The sequence below is a fragment of the Taeniopygia guttata genome, chromosome W, assembly GCF_048771995.1.
Source record: "Taeniopygia guttata chromosome W, bTaeGut7.mat, whole genome shotgun sequence".
Taxonomy (NCBI): domain Eukaryota; kingdom Metazoa; phylum Chordata; class Aves; order Passeriformes; family Estrildidae; genus Taeniopygia; species Taeniopygia guttata.
In genome coordinates this window covers 27,533,686-27,561,336 of record NC_133064.1, presented here as the reverse complement: position 1 = coordinate 27,561,336, position 27,651 = coordinate 27,533,686, and the positions used below count along the sequence as shown (strand labels likewise).

Sequence of the window (27,651 nt, the reverse complement as noted above, 5' to 3'; positions counted from 1 at the left end):
GGTGTGACCCAAATCTGCCTTTCCAGTTCATTGTTCTAGGAAAGCTGCCACACCTGCACCGGTTGATTTTCCAATAAATCAAGGGGCAGAAGGACCCACTCTTAATCATAGAATGGGTTTTCCTATCGCTCCAAAGATCCAAAACAATCACTAGGCCACAAGAGCTGATAGCAAAGCTAATTCAGAAAGCCAGGGTGAGGTTGTGTGAATTAGCAGGGTATGACTTTGCATGTATTCACCTTCCAGTAAGGCTTTCTGAGGAGGGAAGGAACTCTCCTGAGAGACTGACCAAAGGGATGTTTGAGCATTTGCTCCAGAGCAGTGCCAGTCTCCAGCTATCTCTGGACAGCTATAGGGGACAAATATCAGTCCATGCCCCGTCTCACAAGTTGTTCAATGAGGAATTCCACCTTATTCCTCAAGAGAAAAGAAGCCGGAGGGCGCTCAGGGCTCTCACAGTGTTCACTGATGCGTCTGGGGCTTCCCACAAGTCGGTGATGACATGGAGAAATCCACAGACTCAGCTTTGGGAAGCTGATGTTGAGCTTGTGGAGGGATCCCCCCAGGTGGCTGAACTGGCTGCAGTGGTGAGAGCTTTTGAGAAGTTTTCCGAGCCATTCAACTTGGTGACAGACTCTGCCTATGTGGCAGGTATAGTGTCCAGGGCAGGGCAGGCTGTGCTCAGAGAAATAGAAAATGAACATCTCTTCAGGTTACTCTCAAGGCTAATTTATTTAATCTCGCACCAAGAACATCCATTCTTTGTGATGCATGTGAGGTTACACACTGATTTGCCAGGTGAGATTGCAGAGGGGAACCGAAAAGCAGACTCCTTCGCTACACCAGTGGAAAAAGCACGTCTCCCTGATGTTTTCCAACAGGCAAAGCTGAGTCACGAACATTACCACCAGAATGTGCCAGGTTTGATTCGACAGTTCCAGCTAACACGGAGTCAGGCCCGAGCCATTGTGACCAACTGTCCTAATTGTCAGCTCCAGGCCGTGCTATCGCTAGGCATGGGGGTAAACCCCAGAGGCCTTAGCAGCTGTGAGGTATGGCAGACAGACATCACACACATTCAGAGTTTTGGTCGCCTTGAATGCGTTCATGTAAACGTGGACACATTCTCAGGTGCAGTGTATGCCTCTGCCCATATAGGACAAAAGGCTGCGCATGTCAAACAACACCTAGTGCAAGCATTTTCAGTATTGGGGGTGCCAAAAACGATCAAAACAGATAATGGCCCAGCGTATGTATCCAAGGAGTTCCTGGAATTTCTCCAACAGTGGGGAGTGGAACATAAAACTGGCATTGCCCACTCCCCCACAGGTCAAGCTGTAGTCGAGCGTGCACACCAGACGCTCAAGCAGGTATTGAAAAAACAAAACAGCTCAGCTCCGTGGATGTCTCCACGAGAAAAGCTCTGTAAAGCTATGTTTACTATCAATTTTCTGAATTGTTCATTTGAAAATATGAGTCCACCGGTTGTGCGTCACTTTAACAGTGGCAAGCAGTTTAAATTGTCACAGCATCCCCCCGTCTTGATTAGGGATCCGGAAACTTGGGAAACCAAGGGTCCCTATGGACTTGTGACCTGGGGTCTTAGCTATGCGTGTGTAGCTACTCCCTCAGGCCCTCGGTGGATTCCCCAGAAGTGGGTGAAACCTTTTGTCCCCAAGAATCCAGGTCGAACAGAAGGGGACAAGAAGCAAGTATCAGATGCTTCAAAGAGAAGACGCCGCCGGATGGGAGAAGAAGAAAGTTCCTAGGCATTAATTCCTTCCGGCAGAAACAGAAACTTTAACATGTTCTTAAAATGTTTGTTTTTCCCTTTTAGAGAAAACCTACCTTCCACTCAACCCTGTGATGAACCCCATGCGAGTTGTCATCCTGCAAATGCTGAAGAGAATGTTCAAGGGATGGGGATTCACGGGGTGGTGGACATCTGTTGTTAGATCAATTTTGTTAGTCTTTGTTATTCTGTTCTTTATAACCCTAGTGTTCGGGACCCATACTCAGGGTTGAATTGAGCCCAGTGAATTCCTGTAACCTTGTTTAACAAATAAGGGGGAGATGTTACGGTGAGCTCCTGGACACCCTTTTGTCCCCCCTTTCCTAGGGCCTCTGTGGCTCTGATCATGATAACCTCTGGATCCTCCTCCCTGCCCCAACGGGGTTGGCAGGGAGCCAGGAGAGCCCACCCTGTCCAAAACCTATATAGACCCCTGAAACTTCCTGCTCTCTCTCTTTTGCCCCGCTCTCCATGGACACCACAGAATAAAGAGAGCTGGTTCCAACTTCCCTGGGGTAAGGGCCTCTTTTGAATACTTTTCCCTCTCCTGGTATTTCCTCCCCTCACAGCCCCATATCTCTGAGCTGGTCGAATCCTAGAGGGGGCTGCGTGGAGGGGGGGAAACCATAGAAATTACACCTTTCCATGAAGCCAGCCAGAAAATTTTTGCATTCAAATGGGAAAGACCTAAAAGCAGGCACTAAACCCAGCTTACATGGGCCATGTTGCCTCAGGGCTTCAAAAATTCCTCCACTCTGGGGAACAACTTGCAAAAGATCTAGAGTCCTGGAAAGCTCCACAGGAAGAAAGAAGGCTATAGCAGTATGCAAATGATCTTCTAGTAGCCACTCAGACAAAGGAAGCATGTGTGGCCTGGATGCTAAGCCTTTTGAATTTCCTAGGGCTCAAAGGATACAGAGTATCAAAGAAAAAGGCACAGGTGGTGAAGCAGACAGTAATCTACCTGGGGTACAAGGTTAGTGCTGGGCAACGGACTTTAGGGCAGGCTTGCAAGCAAGCAATATGCCAAATCCCGAAAACTCAGACGATAAAGGAACTCCGAGCCTTCTTAGGCATGGCAGGGTGGTGCCAGCTGTGAATTTATAAGTATGGACTGCTCATCAGACCCCTCTATGCTCTTATTGCCAATGGAAATAAAGATCTCCAGTGGACAAAGGAGCCCACACGGGCCTTTCACCAGCTAAAGAGTGTCCTCATGTCAGTTCCAGCTTTGAGACTTCCAAATGTAAGTAAACTATTCTTTCTATTTTCCCACGAAAAACAGGGAATCACCCTGGGAATATTGGTTCAGGACTTGGGTCCATATCGGAGGGCAGTGGCTTACTTTTCCAAGCAACTAGATGCACCAGCCAAAGGATGGCCAGGTTGCCTCAGAGCTGTAGCAGCAGTCATGCTAAATATTCAAGAAGCACACAGGTTTACCCTGGGACAGAAAATTACTGTACTAGTGTCCCACACAGTACTGGAAGTTAACGGTGGCCACTGGCTCTCACTACAGAGGTTTCTGAAATACCAGGCCATCATAGTAGAACAAGATGATGTAGAGATAGTAGTAATATTATCAACCCAGCTTCTTTTCTCAGTGGGAATCAAGGAGAAGCAGTACACCACAATTGCCTGGAGACTACTGAAGCTACTTACTCCAGCTGCGCAGACTTAAAGGACACTCCTTTGGACCATGCAGAGACCTGGTTCACTAACAGGAGTAGCTACATTGCCAGTGGAAAGCGACATGCTGGATATGCAGTCACCACCTGCAGAGAGGTAATAGAATCTGGACCCTTACCAACAGACACCTCTACACAGAAGGCTGAGATAATTGCACTGACCCGTGCCTTAGAAATGGCAAAAGGAAAGAGAATAAACATCTATACAGACTCAAGGTAAGCATTCAGAGTTGTGCATGCACATGGAGCCATCTGGAGAGAGAGGGGACTGCTGACCTTACAAGGAAAAAACATGAAACATGTGCAAGAGATAATCCGGCTGCTGGAAGCAGTTCAGCTGCCTGAAAAGGTAGCAATTATACATATTAAGGCACACCAGAGAGTGAGCTCAGAATTGGAGGAAGAAATAAGGTATAGATAATGTTCACCCCGATGATATTGTGACTTGGCGTGTCATCTATTCTGTCTTGCAGCAATTTAAGGATGTGGATCATGTACACTCGGACATACCACTATCCTTTCTGAGAATTATGATTTGAAACGCCAAGACCCGTTTGATCCAGGACCAGTCGATCCTGACCAAAACCCAGATTTATACTCTCCTCTGACCCCAATACACACTATGGCAGCCACTGCTCCTAGCGCAGAAGAAATATTACAGATAGCACGCCGAAGAGCAGCTGCAACCATTTCATCCACTCATCCTCCTCCCTATGCCACGTCTCCCCTTGCTAATGATCATGACGACATGTTACCTGCTGAATCCGAGCCAAAATGGTTTATACATAGCTGCTGCAGAAGAGCTTTACAAGAGGGAGATACTGAATTTTTACAAGCTATACCTGTAATACATTGCAATCAAAACACACATCATAAACAGTTTTCCTATGAAATGGTTAAAGAACTAAGGAAATTGGTCAAGGAAAAGAGCTTGCATTTCTCCTTTATTGTGAATTTAATAGACGCTATATCTGAATTGCATACCATGCTACCAGTGGACTAGAAATCTCTTTTTAAAACTGTTTTAAGAGGGGGCAGTATTCTGTGTGGTGGGTGGAATTTGTAGATTTGGCTCAAACCCAGGCATTAAATACTGGTAATCAAAATGCGCCACTTAATATTACAGCACCCCAGCTCTCAGGGACTGGCATGTATGCCACTGCCTGTGCCAAGCTGCAATTACAACTCCAGGTATGGTACCAAAGCACAACTATTACACTGCGTGCTCTAAAGAAAGTACCTGATACAAAAAACCTAGAACCAGGATTTGCAGCCGTTTTTCAGGGTGCCCAGGAACCATATATCTCCTTCATCCACCAACTGCAATCAGTGGTCAGGTGGAAAATTGAAATGCAAGCAGCAGCTGATGCTGTGTTTTAAAATCCCTTGCTTATGAAAATGTTAATAAGGACTGTAAAAAAACCCTAGATTCAATACACAACTGTGCCGATGTTGAACTTGCTGATTACATCAAAGCATGTGCTAATATCAGCTCAGAACAATATAAAGCAGAACTAATTGCTACCACAATTGCCCAGCAATTGCAGGTAGTTAAAGTAACTGTTTGTGGAATTGCATTATTATATGTTCTATTGTGTATAAGGTCATTCCATGTATCCCCTCTCGATCTGTAAAGACCCCCTGGGTTCTCCCATTTCCCCCCGCGGTTTGCCTTCCCGAGAAAGTGCCAAGTCACTCTGTTTACGTCTCTCAGACCATCTGTCAGCCACGCGGCGGGGTCGGGAGACGACCTGGCACCCTTCCATCTGTCCATCTCCCATTGGACCCCTGCACCCCACTGTCCCCAGTCCCCCCGTGGCGTTATCTCATTGGCCGCCCCAGGTTTTCCCTATCCAGTACTTATAGCGCGAGTTGGGGACGCCCGGTGCTTTTTCTCCCGCCTGATTCCTGCGTGCTGCCACGGGCTTTTTCTCCCGCCTGGCCCCTGACTGCTGCTGCTGCCCGGCCCGACGCTTTTTCTCCCGCCTGGCCTCTGCGTGCTGCCGCGGGCTTTTTCTCCCACCTGGCCCCCGACTGCTGCTGCTGCCCGGCCCGCCGCTTTTTCTCCCGCCCGGCCCCTGACTGCCGCAGCCGCCGCCGCTTGCATCTGCTCCGCAACTACAACCGCTGCCCCAGGCGATCGCGGCCGCCCCGAACTGCCCCGCAATCGCTGCCGCAGCTGATCCGCCGCCGCCGCTGCCGCGGTCGCCGCAGCTCCCGCACGTGCCGGCCGCAGCGCCGCGGCTCCGCACGCAGCCTCTCTTGGATCGCGGCCAGCTTCGGAGCGCGCCGCCCCGCCCCCGAATCGGCCAGGCGGCACGGACAAACTAACTTAGCACGCAGCAGCCTTTTCGGTTTTTGCCTTCCCAACCAAGCCGCAATAAACCAAGATATCGCCCGCGGGGGAAAAAGTCTCTCTCCTTTTATTCGCCTCGGGACTCGCCTCGCTCCCAAACCCACGCAGCACCGGCCGACACCTGCGAGGGTTCGCCAGAAAACACGGAAGTTGCCAGCGCTCCCCCCCCCACGGAGCTAGCTGGGACAAAAGGAGGGACAAGAGACCGCTAAGGCAACTGTTAAATGCTTTGCATGCGGAGATGAGGGGCATATTCGGAAACAATGCCCAAAGGGACAGAAAACTAGTAAAAAGACAAATAGACCCTGTCCTCACTGCAAAAAAGGCCTTCATTGGAGTAACCAATGCCACTCTAAGTTTGACAAAGATGGCAATGCACTCCAAAAGCAGGGAAACTCAAACAGGGGCATGCAGGCCGGTGCACCTCAACCCAATGGGGCCCAATTCAGCCAACCCCCAATGCAAACTCAGGTCTGGCAAGGGACATCCTAGGCTCTGCCAGCCTGGACTTGGCCATCAGCTTTACAACAGTCTTAAAAGACACTTCTGTCCATCTATTACCTACTGCTGGTTTTGGCCCACTACCATTTAAAACTCATGCTTTATTATTGGGTCATTCTTCTACCACTCAAACTGGACTGTTTATTTTACTGGGAATTATTGATGAAGATTATAGAGAGGAAATCAAAATTATGTCTTGGACTCCTAACCCCCCTTGCACTGTGTCTGAAGGGACATGCTTGGCACAACTAATACCACTGCCAGCAATTGCTTGTCTAGTGCCAATACTGCAGTGGCAACGAAACAATGGGAACTTTGGAAGCACAGGTGTTCCTCACATCTTTTGGTCCAAAGTAATTGGAACACAACAGCCATTATCTGCCAAATAGACTCTTAAGTCTTTTACAGGATTAGGTGATACTGGAGCCGATGTATCCATCATAGCGTGGAAGGAGTAGCGTCCTGACTGGCCCTTGGCACCCTATACAGCGATTGTCACTGGAGTTGGCGGACATCAGATTCCATGGCAATTGGCCGAAGAACTACACATCATTGGACCAGAAGGCAAGACAGCCACCTTGCAAGAGTATGTACTCCCAATCCCGGGCACTCTGTGGGGGCCAGATCTACTGACTCAATGGGGCTTGATCATTTCAACACGTTGTTGATTGGGGCCACTGACAAAATGCCGCTCCTGAAACTTACCTGGCTTACTGATAAGCCTGTATGGAAAGACCAGTGGCCCTTAAGAGGCAAGCGACTTCACTAAGCCTGAATCCTTGTACAAGAAGAACTACAACTGAGTCACATAGTCCCCTACACCAGCCCATGGAATACACCTATTTTCGTTATTCCTAAGAAATTGAGAAAGTGGAGACTTTTACAGGATCTCAGGGCCATCAATGCAGTCATGTCACCTATGGGGTCATTACAACCAGGAATACCTAACCCTACAATGACTCCTGAACATTGGGAATTGGCAATAATTGATTTAAAAGACTGTTTTTTCCACAATTCCTTTACATCCTGACGATGCACCCAAATTTGCCTTTTCTTTACCATCTGTCAATCATGAAACCCTCCTGAAATGATACCACTGGGTTGTCCTACCCCAGGGTATGAAAAACAGTCCAACTATTTGTCAGTTTGTAGTTCGTTCAGCAATACAGCCAATATGGCACAAATATCCATCTGTTTTGCTGTATCACTATATGGACAATATTTTAATTGCCTCTGACAGTGCAACACTATTGGGTGATTGCCTTGCAGTTTTAAAAATAACACTCACCAGCAAAGGTCTGTGCATAACCACAGACAAAATTCAAACAGAACCCCCTTAGAAATACTTGGGCTTAAAACTGCTTGAAACAACAGTCACTCCGCAGCCAGTACCTTTGAAAACTAACATAAGCATGTTGAATTACTTGCAAAAGTTACTGGGAACCATTAACTGGATTCGCCCTTTGTTGGGAATTACTACAGAAGAATTATCTCCTTTATTTCAATTGTTAAAAGGGGATCCAGACCTCTCTTGCCCTAGGCAGTTGACAAAAACTGCCCAAAAGGCTTTAGAGACTGTAAGTGATAAAATCAAAAAGTCCTTTACCACACATTGAAACCCAGATTTGCCTTTTCGGCTGTTCCTGATTTTGCAATCTTTCCAACCCTATGCTCTTATTGGACAAGGTGATGTGCAAGAACGTCATCTCTGGTTGCTAAATGGATTTTCTTGCCACACACCTTTTCAAAAACTAAACAACTCAACTTGAAATGATTATTCAACTGCTGTTGAAACAGAGTGTAAATTTAACAGGGTAGAAATCCATTTGGATTTAGGTGAAATGTGCCACTTTGAATTATTAGTAGCTTGTTAGCAAAGGCAAAATATGATGTTTAGTCTGGTAGCTCTGCTGTGCTAGTAAAAACTGCCTCAGCCAAGGAGAAAGAGTGTGAATTTCCAAGCTGAAGAGATAAGAGAGCTTGAACTTTGAAACAAAGAAAAAAAAACCAAAGCTGAGTCTGCAATAGACGGACAAAGTGACCAGAGAGTTCTCTGTACGAGGACTAATTGCAAGTTGTAACACAAAACCAGTAAAATTAATATGCATGAACCTATTTTGAAACTCTATGCATATGTACTAGTAAGGGGGAATAAAAAAGGATCAGGAGTTCTCAGGGGTGCACATGTTCTTTAAGGGGGGACAATCCCCACATGCGTCCAGCGCTGTAATAAACATACCGGCTTTACAACTTTTACAAGTTGTGGAGTTAGGTTTTTTCCCACAAATCACTGTTGATGGGACAACTGCAATGTCAGAGCCTAACAGGATATGATCTGGCAATTATACATCTCCCTATTACTGCAGCAGAATTAGAGAATTTTTTCAGGGAATCATTGTCATTTCAAATTGCCCTTGCAGACTACAATGGACAGTTTATTCACACGATGCCTCGACATGCATTGTTGCAGTCCTTCAAAGAACTTCCAACCAAGATGTCTATAGTCAAAACCAACAAATCCTGATGCAAAAACTGTTTTCTCTGATGGATCAGGGAAAACACACAAAGCTGTGACCCTGTGGAAAAATAATACAGGACAATGGGAACACTAAAAAACTTTCCAACCTGGATCTACCCAGCTAGTCAAACTGGCAGCTGTGGTAGAAGCATTTCGACTTTTTTCACAAGAACCTATTGTCTCTGGCTCTCTTTATGTTACAGGAATTGTCAAGAGAATAGAACATTCATTCCTGAAGGAAGTCTCTAACAAAGATCTTTTTGTGTTATTAACCACTCTGTATAACCTTTTACATCACAGGTCTCATGAATACTACATCCTGCACCTTAGGTCACATACCACTCTGCCTGAACGTATAGTGGAAGGTAATGCAAGAGCAGATGCTCTTGCTATGGCAGTCACTATGTCACCAAAATTAGGGCAGGCAAAACTTTCTCATTATTTCTATCATCAAAATGCCTGAGCACTGGCAAAAAAATTTGGCTTAACCTTGCCACAAGCTTGAGATATAGTGAATGATTGTTCACAACGCCAGCAAACTTTTTCATTAGGTACAAACCCACGAGGGTTAAAACCTTATGATATTTGGCAAAGAGATGTTACCCACATATCGAGTTTGGGGATTTTTAAATATGTACATGTTTCCATTGATACTTTTTCAGGTTTCATAGTAGCAACAGCTCACAAAGGTCAAAATTCAAGAGATGCCACCCGACATTGGCTGCATGCCTTTGCCATTATGGGCATTCCTCAACACATAAAAACAAACAACAGACCTGAATATATATCTCAAAAAACAAGATTTTTTTCCACACTTGGAGGATCAAGCACGTTACAGGTATTGCCCACTCTCCAACAGGCCAAGTCATAGTGAAGAGGGCACATTGCACATTGAAAAACATGCTACTGAAACAAAAAAGGGGGAATCCCATAGGCATGCTCCCTCAGGAGCAGCTTGATAAAGCCACCTATGTTTTAAATTTTTTGAATCTTTCCACTAGGGATGACCTCATAGGACATCAAAGGTGTCCGAGTCAGACAACTGATAGAGAAGGAGTTCACCCAGAAGTTACATACAAGAATGTACATTTATTGTAGAACTGTGATTACATCTGTAAGCTGTAACCAAAAAAAAGGCTCTTAGGAGTAAAGATATATATACTGATGCTTCTGAAAAAAATCTCAGATTCACTCTCTCTGCTGGTGAGTCTCGTCCCATCATGTATCACAGACTACAAGCATATAAAGCACCCGCAACTCTAGTGAGAGCCAATTAAAAGTCTTTTCACCAGAAAAACTAAACATACTCATAAGAAGTTGAGGAAAAATGCAAACAACAGAAAATAATGATGGAAGAGAAAAAGGAAAACCTTCACTGCAAAATTAATCGATGAGAGATTAGAACATCTGGATTGAGTGGCCAGGTTTGGGGTGGGGGGGGGGAAGCCTACAGGGGTGGCTTCTCTGAGAAGTTGCTGGAAGCTTCTTTCATGTCTGACAGAGCCAATGCCAGCCAGCTCCAAGACAAATCTGCCACTGGCCAAGGCCAAGCCCATCAGAGGTGGTAGCAATGCCTATATGATAACATATTTAAGAAGGTGAAAAAATTATTGCACAGAATTAATTGCGTCCAGAGAAGAGCAGAGTGAGTACATGAGAAAGGAACAACTCTGCAGACACCAAGGTCAGTGGAGAAAGAAGAGGAGGAGGTACTACAGGTACAAGAGTTGAGATTCCCCTGCAGCCTTTTGTGAAGACCATGGTGAAGCAACTGTGCCCCTGTAGCCCATGGAGGACCATGGGGATTCAGAGATCCACCTGCAGCCCATGGAGGACCATGAGGATGCAGAAATCCACCTGCAGCCCATGGAGGAGACCCATGCCAGAGCAGGTGGATGCCTGAAGGAGACTGTGGCCCCATGGAAAGCCCATGCTGGAGCAGGGTGCTGGCAGGACTTGTGACCCTGTGCAGGACCCATGCTGAAGCAGACTGTGCCTGAAGGATGGTGCTGTGGAAAGGGACCTGTGTTGGAGCACTTCATGAAGAAGTGTAGTTCGTGGGAATGACTCATATTGGAGAAGCTAGTGAAGGACTGCTTCCCATGGGAGGGACAGCACTCTGGAGCAGGGGAAGTACCTTATCACTCTCTACAACTCCCTGAAAGGAGGTTGTAGCCAGGTGAGGGTCAGTCTCTTCTCCTCAGGCAACCAGCAACAGAACAAGAGAACATAATCTTAAGCTGTGCCTGGGGAAGTTTAGGTTTGACATTAGGAAGACGTTCTTCACAGAAAGAGTAATTGATCATCAGAATGGGCTGCCCAGGGAGGTGGTACAGTCACTGTCCCTAGAAGGTATTTAAGACAAGACTGAATATGGCACTTAGTGCCATGGTCTAGTTGACAAGGTGGTGTTATGTCATAGGTTGGACTTGGTGATCTCAAAGGTCTTTTCCAGCCTAGTTGATCCTACGATTCTGTGACTCCTCTACCTGGAGAGGAAGCAGAAACAGAAACAACAGATTATGAAACTGACTGTAACCCCCATTCCCTGTCGCCCTGCACTGCTGGGGTGGGAGGAGGTAGAGAATCAGGAATAAAGTTAAGCCCAGGAAGGAGGGAGAAGTTGGGGCAAGGGGTTTTTAAGATTTGTTTTACTTCTCATTATCCTGCTCTGATTTTATTGGTAATAAATTCAATTAATATCCCTGAGTCAAGTCTCAGCTGGTGCGGTATTGTTGACAGTGCACTGTTGTGGTAGCGATCACTACCCGTTGTTCTTCAACCCTCAGCAGTCCAATAGCAGAAGGGTCCTCTTAGAGACCAGGCAAGGTATTCAGCTGTCTCCCTCAGTCTCCACAACAGCTATCCCAAAAGCGCAATGGTGCCCTTTTGGGTCCTTGAAATACCCTCTCCTGAGATAATCTATGCCATGGATGCCTGAGGCCTCTGGGCCAGTCACAATAGAGTGCTTTTGCCATTTGTTCCCAGTCAGGCTCACTTTGGCTTCCAGTACAGTCAGCTCTTGGTATCTCCCTGTCACCCTAGAAACAGAGATGGATTCTGCCCCTACATATCTCAATGGCATCAGGGTACATTGTGTGACAGTGTCAACTAAAGCCTTATACTCTTATGGATCTGATGTGCCAGACCAGACCATCAGGTCCACACAGTCTAGTAGATCTGACTGTCCCTTTCCTCCACCTGGATGGAGGCAGGACCCCTCTATTCCTGGTCATAGTACTCATTACTCACTTCTTGTAAATATGACCTGGAGGTCCCTTCAAGAGAATCAGAAGTAACATCAGCCCTCCTATTTTGTCTGAGGAGCTGCCCACTGGAAACTGAAGCAGCATTTATCCTTAAAAAATTTCCTGCAGTTGTTCTTCCTTTCAACTCACATATCCATGTTCCTAGGGCACAGGTGGGTTTTCCATCCCACTTCCTCATACCCTCTCCATGGTCATGCAGGTAAAAATCACAGGTTACCTTGTCATGTGAATCCTCTCTTGAGCAGGAAGGCACTTGCTCCCAATAGCAGAGACATTGGTCTGTACTGGCAGGGCATGGGACATTTCCTCTTTAAATTGCTGGAGGTCCTTGGACAGTCTTTCCATGGATGAGACACAGGCCCAAAGGGGAAAAGAGAGACTTTCTTTATATTACTGGAGTTGGACAACCAAATTATCCGCTGTTTGGTCTTCTTTCCATGACATCACTGCCTATGAGTTAGCATATGATGATGGTGTGTTCTGCTCCACAGGAACTTACACCACATGGGTTGTGTACACTGGACTTCATCTGGATCTATAGGGGACTGCTCGTTACTTGAATCCTAATAGAGTATGTCCAACACAGTTAATTCTCTAAAGTACCAGGTACCTTTCTTCATGGTGTTTGACTTGCCTTGGTGCACTGATTGTCCTGGAAAAGATACTTTTCCCTCACACTTGACAGGAGTTGCCTCCAGAGGCTGAAGATTTCTATCTTTTTCTCAAATCCCTTGTCAATGCCTGCATGCCTGGACAGGGATCCCAGTTGCTTGGCTTTATTACCATATAGTTTCCAACTGTGGGCTACACTACCCCAGCATCAGAGCAGTCAGGTCACCAGGGGCTCACCCAGATGGTAGTTGAAATCTTTTCACATATCTTGCAGCTTACCCGGGAATAAGGATTGGGTGATTTTCTCTGGCCCTGCCTCTTCCTCCTCTTGTGAGGGCCCTATCACTCACTATGTGAACTGATTTTGTCTTGGATTTCTTCTCTATAGGAGCGACTGCTGCCAGCACGGGTTGTCCCTCTGGTTCAGTTGCAGTTTGAGTGGACACAGTGCCTGTTGATCTGCTTTCCTTCCACTCCCCCTGAGGGTGCCATCTAATGACAAGCAGTGTCCAATTAATAGTAGCCAGGGGCCAGCACACTGCAATAAGTTGCCTCTCTCTGGAACTGCCACAGTGATTTTCTTTGAAATATTCTTCTACTTTATCAGGATTTTGTATTTTTTCAGGGGTGAACCTCCAAACCATTGGAGCAGAATAATACTTCAAAAGCTGGCCCATTTCCTCTCACATTCCATGCCACTCATGATTATCCATCCTTGGGGCAGATCTCTGAAAAACCTTCCTAGGAATCTTTCTTGACTCTAAACACAGTGTGAACCACACTGAGGATACCTGGCAGACTTAGCAACAAGAACATGCTTTCCTTAACATCCAGAGGGAATTCAAAATTCTCAAAAGCTGCTGTAACAGGCCTGAAGAAGGAAAAGGGGGTGAAAAGCTGGGGAAAATTATCCTTCCCTGTTCCCCCACACACTGGGAACAATTATTAAAAAATTCCCAGATGTAGCACCTGAAGTAAGGGCAGAAGAACAACACTGAATACATATCACAAATAACCCCCATTGCCCTTGATGTTATCGTGTCATAAACTGATATCCCACAGTACAGCAACAAAGTAATCCTGTTTCCTCTCCCTGCTCTGAAAAAGAGCACCATGAGGAGCACATACAGGAATATATACAGGGTTAGGTACCACACCCACATGAACAGATCAAGCAACATTGTGACCAGTGGCTCTGTACCTAATACAACAAATGCTTAGATCAAATTTGTTTCCAACCCACTCTGGCTCACTCACTCACTCTCCACTCTTCCCCCCAGAGGAGAATTGGAGACATAAAAAGGCAAAGATCACAGGTTGAGATAAGAACAATTTACCAGAAACAGCAATGAGAGAAGAAAACCAACAGTAACAACAACAATACTAATAGCACAGTGGAAAAGATAGGTGAATGATTCACACACGATTGCTCACTGGGGAACCTGGACTGCACACTCCACACACCCTGGCCAAATCGGAAGGGTACCGACCCCACTCCTTCCCCCTGCAAATGGCATGAGGTGGTATTAAATACCCTGAAGGAGCTGGCTGTGTTCATCCTGGCTGCTGCAAAAATTAACTGCGTCCTGGCCAGAACCAGGGCAGTAACTTACAAGTGCTTAAAAGAATATCAGCAACAGAAAGATATGCAAAAAGCTTGACAGTTTAATTTCCTATTGTGATTAACAAAGCCTGTAAAATCCACAAATAATAAAAGACCTATGAGTGTTTAACAGCTCTCCAATTACAAAGATTGAGCTTAAAAGACATACTATTTTATTATCTTAATGATCCATCACAAACAGAAAACAAAATAATGTTTTAATGTCTGATATGTGTATGTGAAATCATTCTGCAGTAACATTTAATGAATATTTCTGAAAGAAAATAAATTACTGAAATTGATCCAAGACCTGTTTGCAAACTGGAAAAAAACCCAGTTAAAAGTCGCACATGATTAACTGAATACTATTTTTTTCTTTCTTTATTAAAAGTTATGAGAAAACAGATTGAGAATGCTGTCTATGCAGAGGAAACTGAACCACACATTTACTCCAGACTAGCTTTCCTTTCCCATCCTTTTAGTGGATGAAAAACTGAACATGAGATGGCAGTATCTGCTGGCAGGCCGGAAAGCCAAACTTGGCCTGCATCAAAAGCAGTGTGTCCAGCAGGTCGAGGGAGGTGATTCTCCCCCTCTATTCTGTTCTCATGAGATCCCATCTGGAGTCCTCAGCACAGGAAAGACATGGGCCTGTTGGAGCAGATCTAGAGGAGGGACATGAAGATGATCAGAGGGCTGGAGCACCTCTCCTGTGAAGACAGGCTGAGAGAGTTTGGGTTGTTCAGCCTGGAGAAAACTCCAGGAAGACCTCATTGTGACTTTTTAGTACTTAAAGGGGGCTAAAAAAAAGATGGGGACAAACTCTTTAGTAAGGTCTGCTGCAATAGAACAAGGGGTAATGGTTTTAAACTAAAAGAGGGTATATATAAGAAAGACTATAAGGAAGAAATAAGAAACTAGATATAGGAATTTTTTTATTATAAGGGTGGTGAAACACTGGCATAGGTTGCCCAGAGAGATGATAGATGCCCCATCCCTGAAAACATTAAAGGTCAGACTGGACAGGGCTCTGAGCAACCTGATCTTGTAGATGTCCCTGCTCATTGCAGGGAGGTTAGATGAAATGAATTTTGGATGTCCCTTTCAACTAAAAGCATTGCATGATTTCCCCAGTAATGCAAAACAGAAATGATTATGTGCTCTAGTAATTATTTCCTCCGTGAGTAGCAAAGGCATTCTTGAATATACTATCTGTAACACTTAGCCTGGTCAATTTAGCATTGCAAAGGTGGCTAGTTACTGTGAAGCTTAAGTAACTGAGATAAATGCTCCAGTACTTCAACTACTCTAGGATCAAAGAACACCTAAAATAACATCACTTTTTCTTTGACATAAAATTATGTTAACTTTTAGTTCCACTTCTAGCAATACTTTTTCAGCTATACTTTGTGCAAAATGTTTTATAAAAACAGCTTGCTACAGGCGAGGAAAAGGTTACAGTTTTGGTTTTTTTAAGAGTGCTTAAAAATACTGAAAAGTATCACTAGAATGGCTTTATGTCCTGGGTTGACTATATGATGCTTTTATCCCAAATTGTTTGTTCTGTTTATGCTGAATAATAAGGTTTGCACCTTTAAGACTTGTTCCAGGGGTGAAGGGGGAAGAGAAGTGCACAGATTGTTTTCAGAAAACTGCATTCACTCCTCCACATTCCGGCTCCTGGACTGTGTTGTCTGTGGATGGACAGCGAGACAGAACTCTCCTTTGCTTTTAGTTAGTTTTAGCTAGCTGAGGCAAAGTAGTTCCCTGGACTGTGGTTTTTTTCCTTTTCTTTGGACCTGTTTAAAACTGCTCTGGACTGAACACCCAGAAGAGCACCGGCAGCTCGCACCTGTGGCCCAGCGGGCCAAGCCTGGGCCGTGGCATTTCCAGTGCCAGAGGGACTGATAAGAGACTGAGAGAGCTGAGCTGCAACCCATGGAGGGGACTTTCTCAGTTTGTCTCTCTTTTGGAGCGGAAAGAGGTTTTATTGTTTAATATTGTTTAGATTTTCTTGTTTAATAAACAGTTTCTTCCACTTTTCTCCAAGGAGGTATTTTTTCCCAAACCGGTTGGGGGAGGGGCCAATTGAATCTGCTTCCTAGAGGAACCCTTTTGGGGGTTCTCTCCCAAATTTGCCCTGAACCAGGACACTTTAACATATTGTTTTTGCCTTTGTCCTACACTAGACAGCTTGACATGAAAGAAGGGACTACACTATACTCAGTTATTGATGAATAGATAATATAGGTTATAGATTAGTCATGCTATATAACCACATTAGCTGCATACAGAACCATGAAATATAAACACCATTTCAACACAAAGTCAACTTGTATCCAAAGTGCTGCTTCCAAATCAGCACGTTGTTCTCCAAAGAGCACAAAAGCAGGATTTACTCAGCATCACAGTAAAGAGGCACTTCACTGAAATCTTGTAGCACATACCTCCTACCTTCTGCTAGACTGTAATTTAGGTATGGACATTAAACTAAAAAAAGGACCAAAAAGGCCTATACTATAAAAGAAAAAAAATTTCATCACACATACATTCCATACTTTGTTGTTATTAGGCCCTGAACATTTTGCCATGAGAAGTGGTCAAATCACCATCCTTGGAGATATTTAAAAGACATGTAGATGTGGGACTTAGGGACATGCTTTAGTGGTGGACTTGGCAGTATTAGTTTAATGGTTGGACTCTGATCTTAGAAGGCTTTTCCAACCTAAATGATTTTAAGATTTGAGATAAAGCATGCCTTTGTCAAAGTTTCAACACATTCATACATCATTCTTCAACTAAAATGCAAAATCCCAGTAGATGCCTCTTCATGTTTCACTCATTTGTCTCAGAAATTTAAAAAAAACTTGGGAGCTTTTGAGTTGACATTCAGGCTGTTGCTGAAGCTTTTTTAAGGGGAGGGAGGGAAGAGAGGAGGAAGAAAAAAAAAAAATATACAAAGATGCCTTCTGAAAACTCGCTTGTTACATGGGCAAAAAAAAAATCACAGACTTCTGAATCCTAATATGAATTTCACAAAGGCAAATCTTAAAATCGGGGAAAATACCAGTCATATTTTGAATATTTTCAAAATTCCTATTTCACCTTTCCAAAAATATCTCTTTAGGATTAAAATATAAAATTCATTAAGAAATCCAGCTACTCTGATTTTGTAAGAATAAAGAAACTACATTTTAGAATTAATCTAATCAACACAATACAGCACATTTGAAGCAAGCAAACTAGCTCCCTAATAACATATTTCAATACAATTTAAAATATCATAGAGACCTTCACATGACAAAAAACTATGCTGTAACACTAAATCTTCAGCAATAAATTAAGTTTCTAAAAGCCAAACACGAGTAGCTAAGGTCCAAGGCAATTTCTGTACCAAAGTGATTTAACATTACTTCACTCTCATGCAGGACATTTTAATTTTCACCAATGAAAGTGTAAATAAAACTAAAAATATTTACTGTTGCAGCAGACTGCAGTACATGACAATTATTTCAGTGTATATTATGTGAGTTTTCTTTCAGCAAATAAGGAATTAGTTACAGATCAAATAAGTATTTTTATCTCACTAAATATAATTATCTGAACTACAGAAGGTGTTGTGTCTCTATAGCTGCTTCAATTTGCTTAGTTGTAGCACATTGTTTAGAGGACAAGATCAGCTCCCTGCATTACTGCATTTTAATAGATTCTCAACTTGCACTGAATGATAACTCAAAAAAACCCAAAACAAAAACACACAAAAAACCAAACAACAAACCAACCATAAAACCCCCTACATGTATAAAATCTTAAATGGAGTGACAGCTACAAAGAACCTAGCAATCTCTCAGTTTTCAATGGGACTGAGTTACAAGATGTCTGAAAGAACTGTAATGAAAAGTGACCTTTACTCATCTCAGTTGTCATTTGTAAATCAGTTAACAATATTTACCACTTCCTTCTTTTGGGAGAGTGCTGCTATTGGAAACGAAGTAAGTACACAAACGCTTGGCAAGTTCAAAGGCCAAAAAAGAGAGTGTTTTATTTGAGCATCTGATATTTATAGAATTCCAGAGGTGACCGGGAATTGGAGAGTGGAAATACCACCTCTCCAGCCACACTGGTCAAACCAACAGTCCATCAATTCTCTCCTCCCACAAAGAAGAATGCAAAACAATTGTTATTTACATGAACAGTGCATGAGAATTCCAGTAGAAATATGTAAACAGATCAGAAGGCTGAAGAAATTTTATGAGAACTTTTAAGACTTTCAAAAGAACTATAAAAGAAAACTTAACACTTTTAAAAATCAGGGCAACAGGAGAGGTGACCTCAGAAGCTTCAGTAGTTCTACAGAATAACTTCCCTTTTGCTATGGCTTTGATCGGTCCTACTGCAACATTATTTTTAACCTAACACAGCAAAGTCTTTTGTTTCAGTATTTTTTATTCCTATAGCAACAGGCTATTGCTCTATTCTAAATAGAGGAACATGATTCCCTTTCCCAATCATGTCTCTGAAGGGTTTCCAAATAAATTATAGATGTTCCTTTTGTTCCAGTGTTCCTGTTCCTCTAAGGACACCAGATCTGTCACGAATATATTTTAGCACATACCCGTTAAAAACTATCTTGACCTCGAAATACAGAAATAATTATATATACACAGAATATACAAATGGAAGAACCATTGGTGAAAAAAAAAAGAGCAACCAACCCATATATATAAACTACCATTTAATTAGGCAAAATGAAAAAAAAATAGTTAATTTTGTTCAAGCATTGAGAATGGGACTGAGGTGTGCTGTGTTTGTTTTGGGGCAGCTGGACATTCCCATGACTGTACCCATACTGCAGCAACAACAGAAAACTTTTGTCTGCGGTTGTTACAACCATTCCACTACCCTGAAAACAGGATTCACATCAATATATGACAGTGTCCTCAAAACACTAAAGTAATCAATCCATCACTATCTAAATCAGCCTGAAATTCTCTCTCCTATGAGTAAAGGTTCTGCAATTTACACTTAAAAATTATCAATGGCAGGTCCTTACATGCAAGGCTTCTTTAATAGAATTTATGTAGTGTTAAGCCATATTCACCAGTGTTTAATATTAGAAGTGAAATTACAAAAAAAAAAAAAAAAACAAACCTTCAAAACTAAGTTATCAATGCAGTTCTCAGTGACTTTTCTGAGAAAAAAGCTATTTTTAGGGAAACGTTCTTAGGCCAATTCAGACTACTTTGTTTATTTATTTTAAACTCAACACTAATTATTTTATCCTGTTGCAATAAAAAGGAAGGACATTATCAACTTTAAATTTACTGGCTTTTCTTTGCCTTTCCCTTACACTTCATGAAGTTTCACAATTATACTTTACACACCCTATATTACTTTTCTCTGCTTGCTGTCGTGACAAAATCTCACACAAATGTCATGGGAAATAAATTTTATCAGTAGTAAAAATTTTATTAAAAGCATTTCCAGATGCATGAAGTACCTAAGTTTTGCTAACTTATCATTAGAACAACAGAGAACAAAAAAAAAATATTTGAAAATTAATCTATATTTTATTTTCAAATTTAAATCATGGAGATTTTAACTCATGGAGACAAAGCCGTTTACATAGTGTTAGAAAAAAAGAGTACAATCAGATACAAAACCAAAATACAAACCCTAATGAATCACGTCTAACAAAGCACAGAAATGGTGCATATTGAGGTTTGTGCACATAAGATCCCTACCCTAGAGACATTATCATCCCTTTTGTCTGACATCTCAACTACAAAATCTCAAGGGAGTCACGAACATATGTGTCACTGTAATCACTTAGTTACTTTTTGCATGCACATAAATAGATTACCTGCAGTGTTTGCCACTGTTGCATGTAGCAATGTTGGATGATTTATAATTTTGATGCACACCAATGCAAAGCTGGATTTTTAGGCCCAGTGTTTGATATACTAGGTATACTTGCACCATATATTCTTTCTAGGCAGACAGATTGTTCCTTGCCTTGAAATCTTTACAACCTAATGCCTGCAAAATTCAGAAGATTTAGCACACACTCATGAGGGGGGGAAAAAAAAGGCTGAATGATCATCCAGTCTATCTCACCTTCCTGAAGGCAAGACCTCCTAGGTAATCCTGACAGTTATCTGTCTTGTCATGCTTAACTTACTTTCATGCAGCTATTCAGGTATGTAGAAAGAGAAATGTGCATATACACACGCCTTCAGATTCAGCAGATGGAAGAACACAACACTGAATATCTACTGACTTTGTTAGGATGCCATGGCAAGGTCCAACTGAAAAAAAATGTGATTACAGGAATATGGCCCAAAATACACAATCTAAAGGAGAAATAAAATAAGCTACTGCAGCAAGTATGCATACAGATATACAAACACATTAAAAAACAAATGTTAACTAGGAAAATTACTCTTTAACAAATTCTTTATCAACCATCAAATCTATTTTAGATGCAGTGTAGAGTCAAAGAACACATAACTTAGGAGCTTTCCCCCCATTATTCTGCACTCACACACACAGTTTTAGGAGACTTCCACCCAAATCAATGAACTGCTTCGTTAGCTTACTTCTCACCAAAAAGAAAAAAAAAGCAGGTTGCTTAGTAAAATTCATAAAACATAAATAAATTTATTTTATGCTTCACCATACATTGCATCAAACTAAACTGACAGGATTTTCTGTAGTGTGCATGCTTTTTATATTGATTACCTCTTTCAAATCAAACAAAAAATCCAGCACACTGGTAGAAGTATACCTTCCTCAATGACTGTTATTAACAGCTTCATGTCACCTAATTAAGCCATAAATTCAGCAAAAATTAGGAACTACATAATAATGCCATTTCCTCATTTTGACAAACTTCTCATTATTCAAGGCCCATTTTTGTCAAATGTATCTCCCCAAAGTTAAAGACATTTTTAACACAACAGTACTCTAGAAAGTCTTATTTAAAAAGAGCCACTAAGCATACTAAAGCACCTGAGAACCCCATAAGCACCATAAAGTTGCGTCTGACAAAATACATAGTAGTACATAAGCCTTCCACATTAGAATTACAGGTAAGTACAAGAGTACAAAAATATTAGAGGTCTAATCAGAGCCTCTAAGTCAACTACCAACGCTATCAGAGGCTCCAGGTCCTCTTCCTCCACCAAGCCCTACTCTGCCTTCCTTGAGATGCTACAAATATTAGAGCCTCTCTACAAACCCTACATTCAAAGGGCAATCCAAAACCTACAGGTTTCCTTCCGCTCAACATCCAATCACCTTTCCCACCTCTCCTAAATCCCGAGCCTTTTCCAGTATGCGCCCCTACCCCTAAGCTACATAACAGTCCACCGTCCCCCACAACGCTTCTGCCCCAAACCTACAGCAACACTCACCCAGCAGCATCCTTGCTCCCATCCCACCCGCGCCCTAATGCCACTTACGTTCCCCTTTCCCATCAACAGCGTCCATATGCCCCCAAATAAGCGGTATCCCGTCAGCCACCCCCTACTCGGCGCGCCCGGCCGCACCTCACGGTCCTTGAGACCCAGGAGCAGCACCTCTTCCATGAGGGTGAGGCGTGTTTCCTTGGAGTCGCCCTTCTCATCGTCGCCGGGCTCGTCCCTGCGGCCTTCATCCTCAGAGCTGCCTCCCGCCTCCCGCTCCTTGGCGGCGGCGGCGTTGCGAAAGGCCTCTGTCCGGCGCTGCACCAGCCCGGAGCTACGCTGGGTCAAGGAAGTCATGGCTGGAGGCGGTGGAAGGTCAAAGGCCCGCGCCACGGGGAGAGGAAATTGGCGACAGATCGGGAGGGAGAAAGAAGAGACGGCAGCCGCTCCTGCCTCCGCCCTATCCCCACGGGGTCAACGGCCAGCCGCGGGGAATCATGGGGAGCGGGATTCGGCCGAAGCAGTGACGGTGGAAGCCGGCATTCCCCGCCTGCTGCGGCCGAGCTGGCGGAGGTAACTTCTCCAATATGGCGGTGCAGGCTGATGTCAGCGGAGGATGTGGTAGTGGCAGGCGGAGGGGTACGACCGGAAAGTGCCGCGGACGGCAGGAGCCCCTCACGGGGCTGGAGCTGTGGACAGAGCCTCAGGGATGCGGCCCCCTCAGCCTTAGGGAGTGCGGGTGGTGCCGGCTGTTATTGACTATTACTAATCATTAGCCAGGGCTGTGGAGGACGATTAATCCAACGCTCAGGGCGGAGGGGTAGGGGGGCTGGAGAGCTGTTGCCCGCCGCGGCATAACCCGGGGGCTGGGTAGTACACTCTTATTACAACCTTAAATCAGCTGGATTTAATTTGTAGCCCCAAGTCTGATTGCTAGTGCAGCCCCCAGGACTAAATTAATCTACATATATATATATATAGAAACTCAGTAACTAAACTTAGATGAGCACACAGAGCTCTCAACAGTCTTGTCTTTAAACTGAGTAAATGAAGTCCCTCGTCTCTGCTGTCAATGAGGCATCTTTTCAAACCTTGAGTCCTTTTGAGCGTGGCGTGCCAAAAACTCAAAACTACTTATCAAGGCTGAATCCTATATATATTTCTAGGTAGCATATTTTATTAAAGATTAAAAATGCTTAAGATGCAAGGATCACCTGTACTTTTTAGTCTATGTGAAAAACACCAATCACTTGTTTTAACATTTTAAAAGTTTCATAGTAATAAAATAGTTATAAAAATAGTAATAAAAATTAGAGCAATAAGAATTTGGACAATCAGAGTTAGGACAATAAAGGACAATAAAAAGCAAGGAATTATGAACGTTCGGATGCTTTCCTCTTGAAAACATGACTCGCCAACAAAGGATTAACCCTTAAAAGCAATAGCCTGTTGCATATTCATATATCTCATACATGATGCATAAATTCTTTTCAAACAAAGGGTGTTCTCTGGTTATCGTCAATTTCTTCCTCTTAATCTTGGTGGCTCCTTAAAGAGGGAGAGGAAGTGGAAGAATGTTTGTCTTTTCCGATGAGGCAGTAACTCTTAGGTGTCTTGTTGCTGTTTTCTCTGTGCGAAGAATTTCTTGATTATCTCATATATAGTACTACAAAATAACTTTCCAACATAACACATATAGTATTCAATTTAATGTTTACGAAGAGCAAATCATTTAATATGCATTTTTCACAGTTTACAATTACGATATTGTGTTTGGCCATTTTGAGATAACATATAGATTTTTAAAAATAATATGTATAATATGTATCTAAGATATAAATAAAATATTTATATATAAATAAATATAAATATAAATATATATTTAGGTGCACCTTCTTTACCAAGAGCTCCCAGTCATTTTGCAAGTCATTCCATTATTTCTCACACCCTCAATTCTTGCATAATCTGCTAATGTGACATGGTGATAATTCAGTATAGCTTCTTCAAGACCATTGATAAAAAAGAATAGCAGACCGACAAAACTGATCCCGAGAGGATCTGAATCACTCACACAAATGTTTGCTGATTGTTCCTCTTCTGTTTGGAGGCCTGCCAATTATTCAAAGTTTACTTAGTGTGTGGCATTCTGAATTTTTTATCTTTCTAGTTGTTTTAATTAAAATGTCAGTTTGACACTGGCCAAATGCCAGACACCCACGGAAGTCACTCGCTCACCCTCCCCTGCTACAGCTGGGCAGAGGAGAGAAAAAAAATTAAAGTGTTCATTAGTTGAGATAAGGACTGGGGGAAAACACTCCAAGGGCAAAACAGGTTCAGCTTAGAGTTGCAAAGTGAATTTATTACTAACAAAGTCAGAGGAGGATAATAAGAAGTAAAATAAGCCCTCAAAACCACATTTTTTTTACCCCAATCCCTCCCTCCTTCCCACCAACAGCTCAGGGACACAGGGCATGGAGGTTTTGGCCAGTTTGTCACCCAAGGTTTTCTTCCACTGCTCAGGGAGAGAAGTCCTTCCCCTGCTGCACCATGGGGTCCCTCCCACGGGAGCCAGTACACAAGAGCTTCTCCAACATGGCTCCAGTCTCGTGAGCAGAGTCTTCCCAAAACTGCTGCAACATGAGTCCCTCCCATGGGCAGACAGTCCTCCCAAAATTGCTGCGGCATGCATCACTCTTCCACAGGGTGCAGTCCTCCAAGGACAGGCTGCTCCAGCCTGGAAGCAGGGGCCCCCTCCCTCCACCAGGTCTCCCACAGGATTGCAGCCTCCTCCAGGAATCCACTGGCTCCATCGTGGGCACCTCCCCCACGGGCTGTGGGTGAGTCTTTGCATCCCCCATGGACCTCCATGGGCTGCAGGGCAACAACCTGTTTCACCATGGTCATCACCACGGCCTGCAGAAGGATGTCAGCTCTGGTGCCTGGAGCACCTTCTCCCCCTCCTCAACTGACCTTGGTTTTTCCATGTTGTTTCCCTCACATCCTCCTATTCTCTGGGTAAAGAAAAAACTGTGCCTCACTTTGTTTTGATTTTCTTCTTAAATATGTTATCATAGAGGCATTACCAACCTCTCTAATTGGCCCAGCTTTGGCCAGCAGCATGTCCATCTTCAGAGCCATCTGGGATTGGCTCTGCTGGACATGGTGGAAGCTTCTAGCAGCTTCTCATAGAAGCCACCTCTGTAGCCTCCTGCTACCAAAAAAACAGGCCGTGCCAAACTGTTATAAATACATATTGTGAAAAATGCATATTATATGATTGGCCCTTCGCAAATATCAAAATGAATACTGTATGTGTTATGTTGGAAAGTTATATTGTATTAATTTCTTTGTAGTACCTTTTTAAGTAGTGTGGTAAATATAGTTTTAGGTTATACCATAATATTAAAATAGAAACTATGTGATATAAGATACTTTTTCTAACTAGCTCAAGGAATGGTTAAGATAACCAAGAAATTCTTTGCATACAGATAACAGCAACAGGGCACCAAGATTCCAAGAGAAGACTTATTGTCTCCTTATTGGAACTATTCAGACTTCTTCCAGACTTCTAGGTGCAAAAAAATTTATTTACAAGATGGGGGGGGGGGGGGCAGAAATTAAGCAGAAGACATCCTTTGTTTCTTTGTTTGAAAAGAATGTTTGCATCATGTATGAGATAAATGAATATGCAACAGGCTATTGCTTTTAAGGGTTAATCCTTTGTTAGTGAGGTGTGTTTCTATGGCAGAGTGCCAGATACCTGGACATCCGTAATTCTTTGCTTTTTATTGTCCTTTATTGTCCTAACTCTGATTGTCCAAATTCTTATTGCTCTAATTTTTATTACTGTTTTTATAACTTGTTGGAACTCAAAATGTCCCTCAGACATTTCTGGAGGTTCCAGGCCCTGGTCGGAGGCATTTGAGACCCTGGCAGGCAGCTGTGATTTTGAGTTTGAGCCATGGAATGAGTTACCAACTTTGAAGGTGGAACAAGCAGTCACAAAAGTTTAGATATTATAGTAGAAGTAGTTACAAAGTAGAGGGGAGAATTTTTTAGTATTGTACAGGGGAGTTTTAGCACCTGTACAGGGTGGTTTTTACTTTGTACATGGGGGTCAGAAGTTTTAAGATGGAGGAATGTAGGCCGGTCCTGTTCCTCCTCTTTCTTCTTCCTTACCTCCATGTTCTTGATGATGTTGGCACTTACGGATTGGTTTATAGTAGAAAAGCACCATTTAATATAGGTAGTAGGTATTGGGGAAAAACTGTAAACATGTATCACGTAATGTATCATATAAAAGATAGCAGCAGCCCTGGGCGGGGGGAGAGAAGAAGAAGACACCAGACAGAGAGGGTGTCAGAGGTGTGTGTGTCTCTGCCTGAGCTGCTGACCAAACCGCAGTAGCCAGAGAAGACAATCTTTTAGATAGCTTACAATAAACTGCCTTGAGACCGAACAACAAGAGGCTGCAGAGTTTTCTTTGGAAGCACGGGTTGGAGGAGAGACTTTACCACCACACGGAACCCCTGGACCAGGACGGGGTTCTGACAATAACTATTTTATTACTATTAAACTTTTAAAATTTTAAAACAAGTGACTGGCATTTTTCACGCATATTATGTTGTTGGCTTTTCGCAAATATTAGAATGAATGTTATATGTATAATGTTAAAATAACTTTGCTTTTATTTCTGCTATGAACAAAGACATAGTAGCAGTGGTAGCTGATAGTTATGAGTGAACTGTCTGTTTGGTCAGGATAACATCCAGCAAACGTGTAATGTGGACCCTGCTACAGATATGCCAACTATCAGCACTCACAATCTGAAGACAGTGTGGACCAAGGCCCAAACTGAAGTGATAAGGAAAAGGAGCCAAAACCACAGCCAAGAAACACACATGCTCTAAAAAGGCAGACCCAAGGAGGGGCCATGTAAAATAGTTCTGGGAAAATGTAAACTAGCTTATGGATATGCATAAGGGTCTATGAATATGCAACAGACTGATGTAATAGAAAAGATATTTAAGGGGCATCCCAGAAGGTGATGTTGTGCTCTCGGCTGAGTACCAAGATGTAGCCGGCCGGCCATAATCCTTGGCCTATTAACAGAAGATATCTCCCCAGAGGGAGGATTGGTTGTGGAAGAGATTAAGAAAAACATGCTCAATTAACAGAAGCTAACTGCCCCATCAGATAGGAATAGAATAAACACCCCCATTTCCAACCTAAGTATTTGCTCAAAGAAGAGATACTGTTGGGAAAATATTTAATTGTAACAAATTGTGTTTAGTTTTGTTGAGGCTGAGACATCTCAAGAGTCAAAAATAGTTAACAATTAGTTCAGAGAGTTAGAGGGAATGAGAAGGGGGTGGTAAAACAAGGCCCTGCCTAATTGCTACAATAGGTGGAATATGTAAAAAGTATTTTTTAAGAAAGGATATTCTTTGATGTTTCATCTTTGTAACTTTCTAGCCTAATCAACATGAAGGAAGATTTAATCCATGAAACAGAGAGCAGCTGACAAGCTATGAGTGATGTCCAGGTATTAGATAAATAAAATTTAGGGCTTGACATCCTTCAGTGATCTCAGAAGGGGAAGGAAGGGGGGGGAAGGGAGATTAACATTGCAGAAGAAGGATGTACCACTGATAATGGACACAAGGAATGCAGAATTTATGGGCTACAAGGACATTTGGCAGAACTCCTGTCCTAGGGTGACGTTATGGTGTTTGTATCTCCAATCGTGTGTTCTGTTTATGTTTGATATTATGTTCTGTGCTTTCAGAACTGACTCTGAAAGTGAAGGTTTGTTTTGCCTTGTTATCAGCCAGTTCACCTCCCGCTATGGTCTGCTGTCTAGAAAAGACTAATGCTGGCTGGCTTGCTTTTATTTGCTTGCTTGC

The 27,651-nt window shown here is 43.1% G+C and overlaps 1 protein-coding gene across 3 annotated transcripts in view; it reads right to left on the bottom strand.

Annotated features, from left to right (window-relative positions):
- Window positions 1-22,394, bottom strand: part of LOC116806866 (Golgi phosphoprotein 3) — a 170,650-nt gene extending 148,256 nt beyond the window's left edge. The window contains exon 1 of one of the 3 annotated variants that reach the window (XM_072922984.1): window positions 21,890-22,394. In XM_072922984.1, the coding sequence (XP_072779085.1) occupies window positions 21,890-22,102 (213 nt within the window). In that variant the 5' untranslated portion in view covers window positions 22,103-22,394. The remainder of the gene's footprint in view (window positions 1-21,889) is intronic. The other 2 variants (XM_072922985.1, XM_032744648.3) reach the window with 2 other exon arrangements.
- Window positions 22,395-27,651: the final 5,257 nt, after the last annotated feature.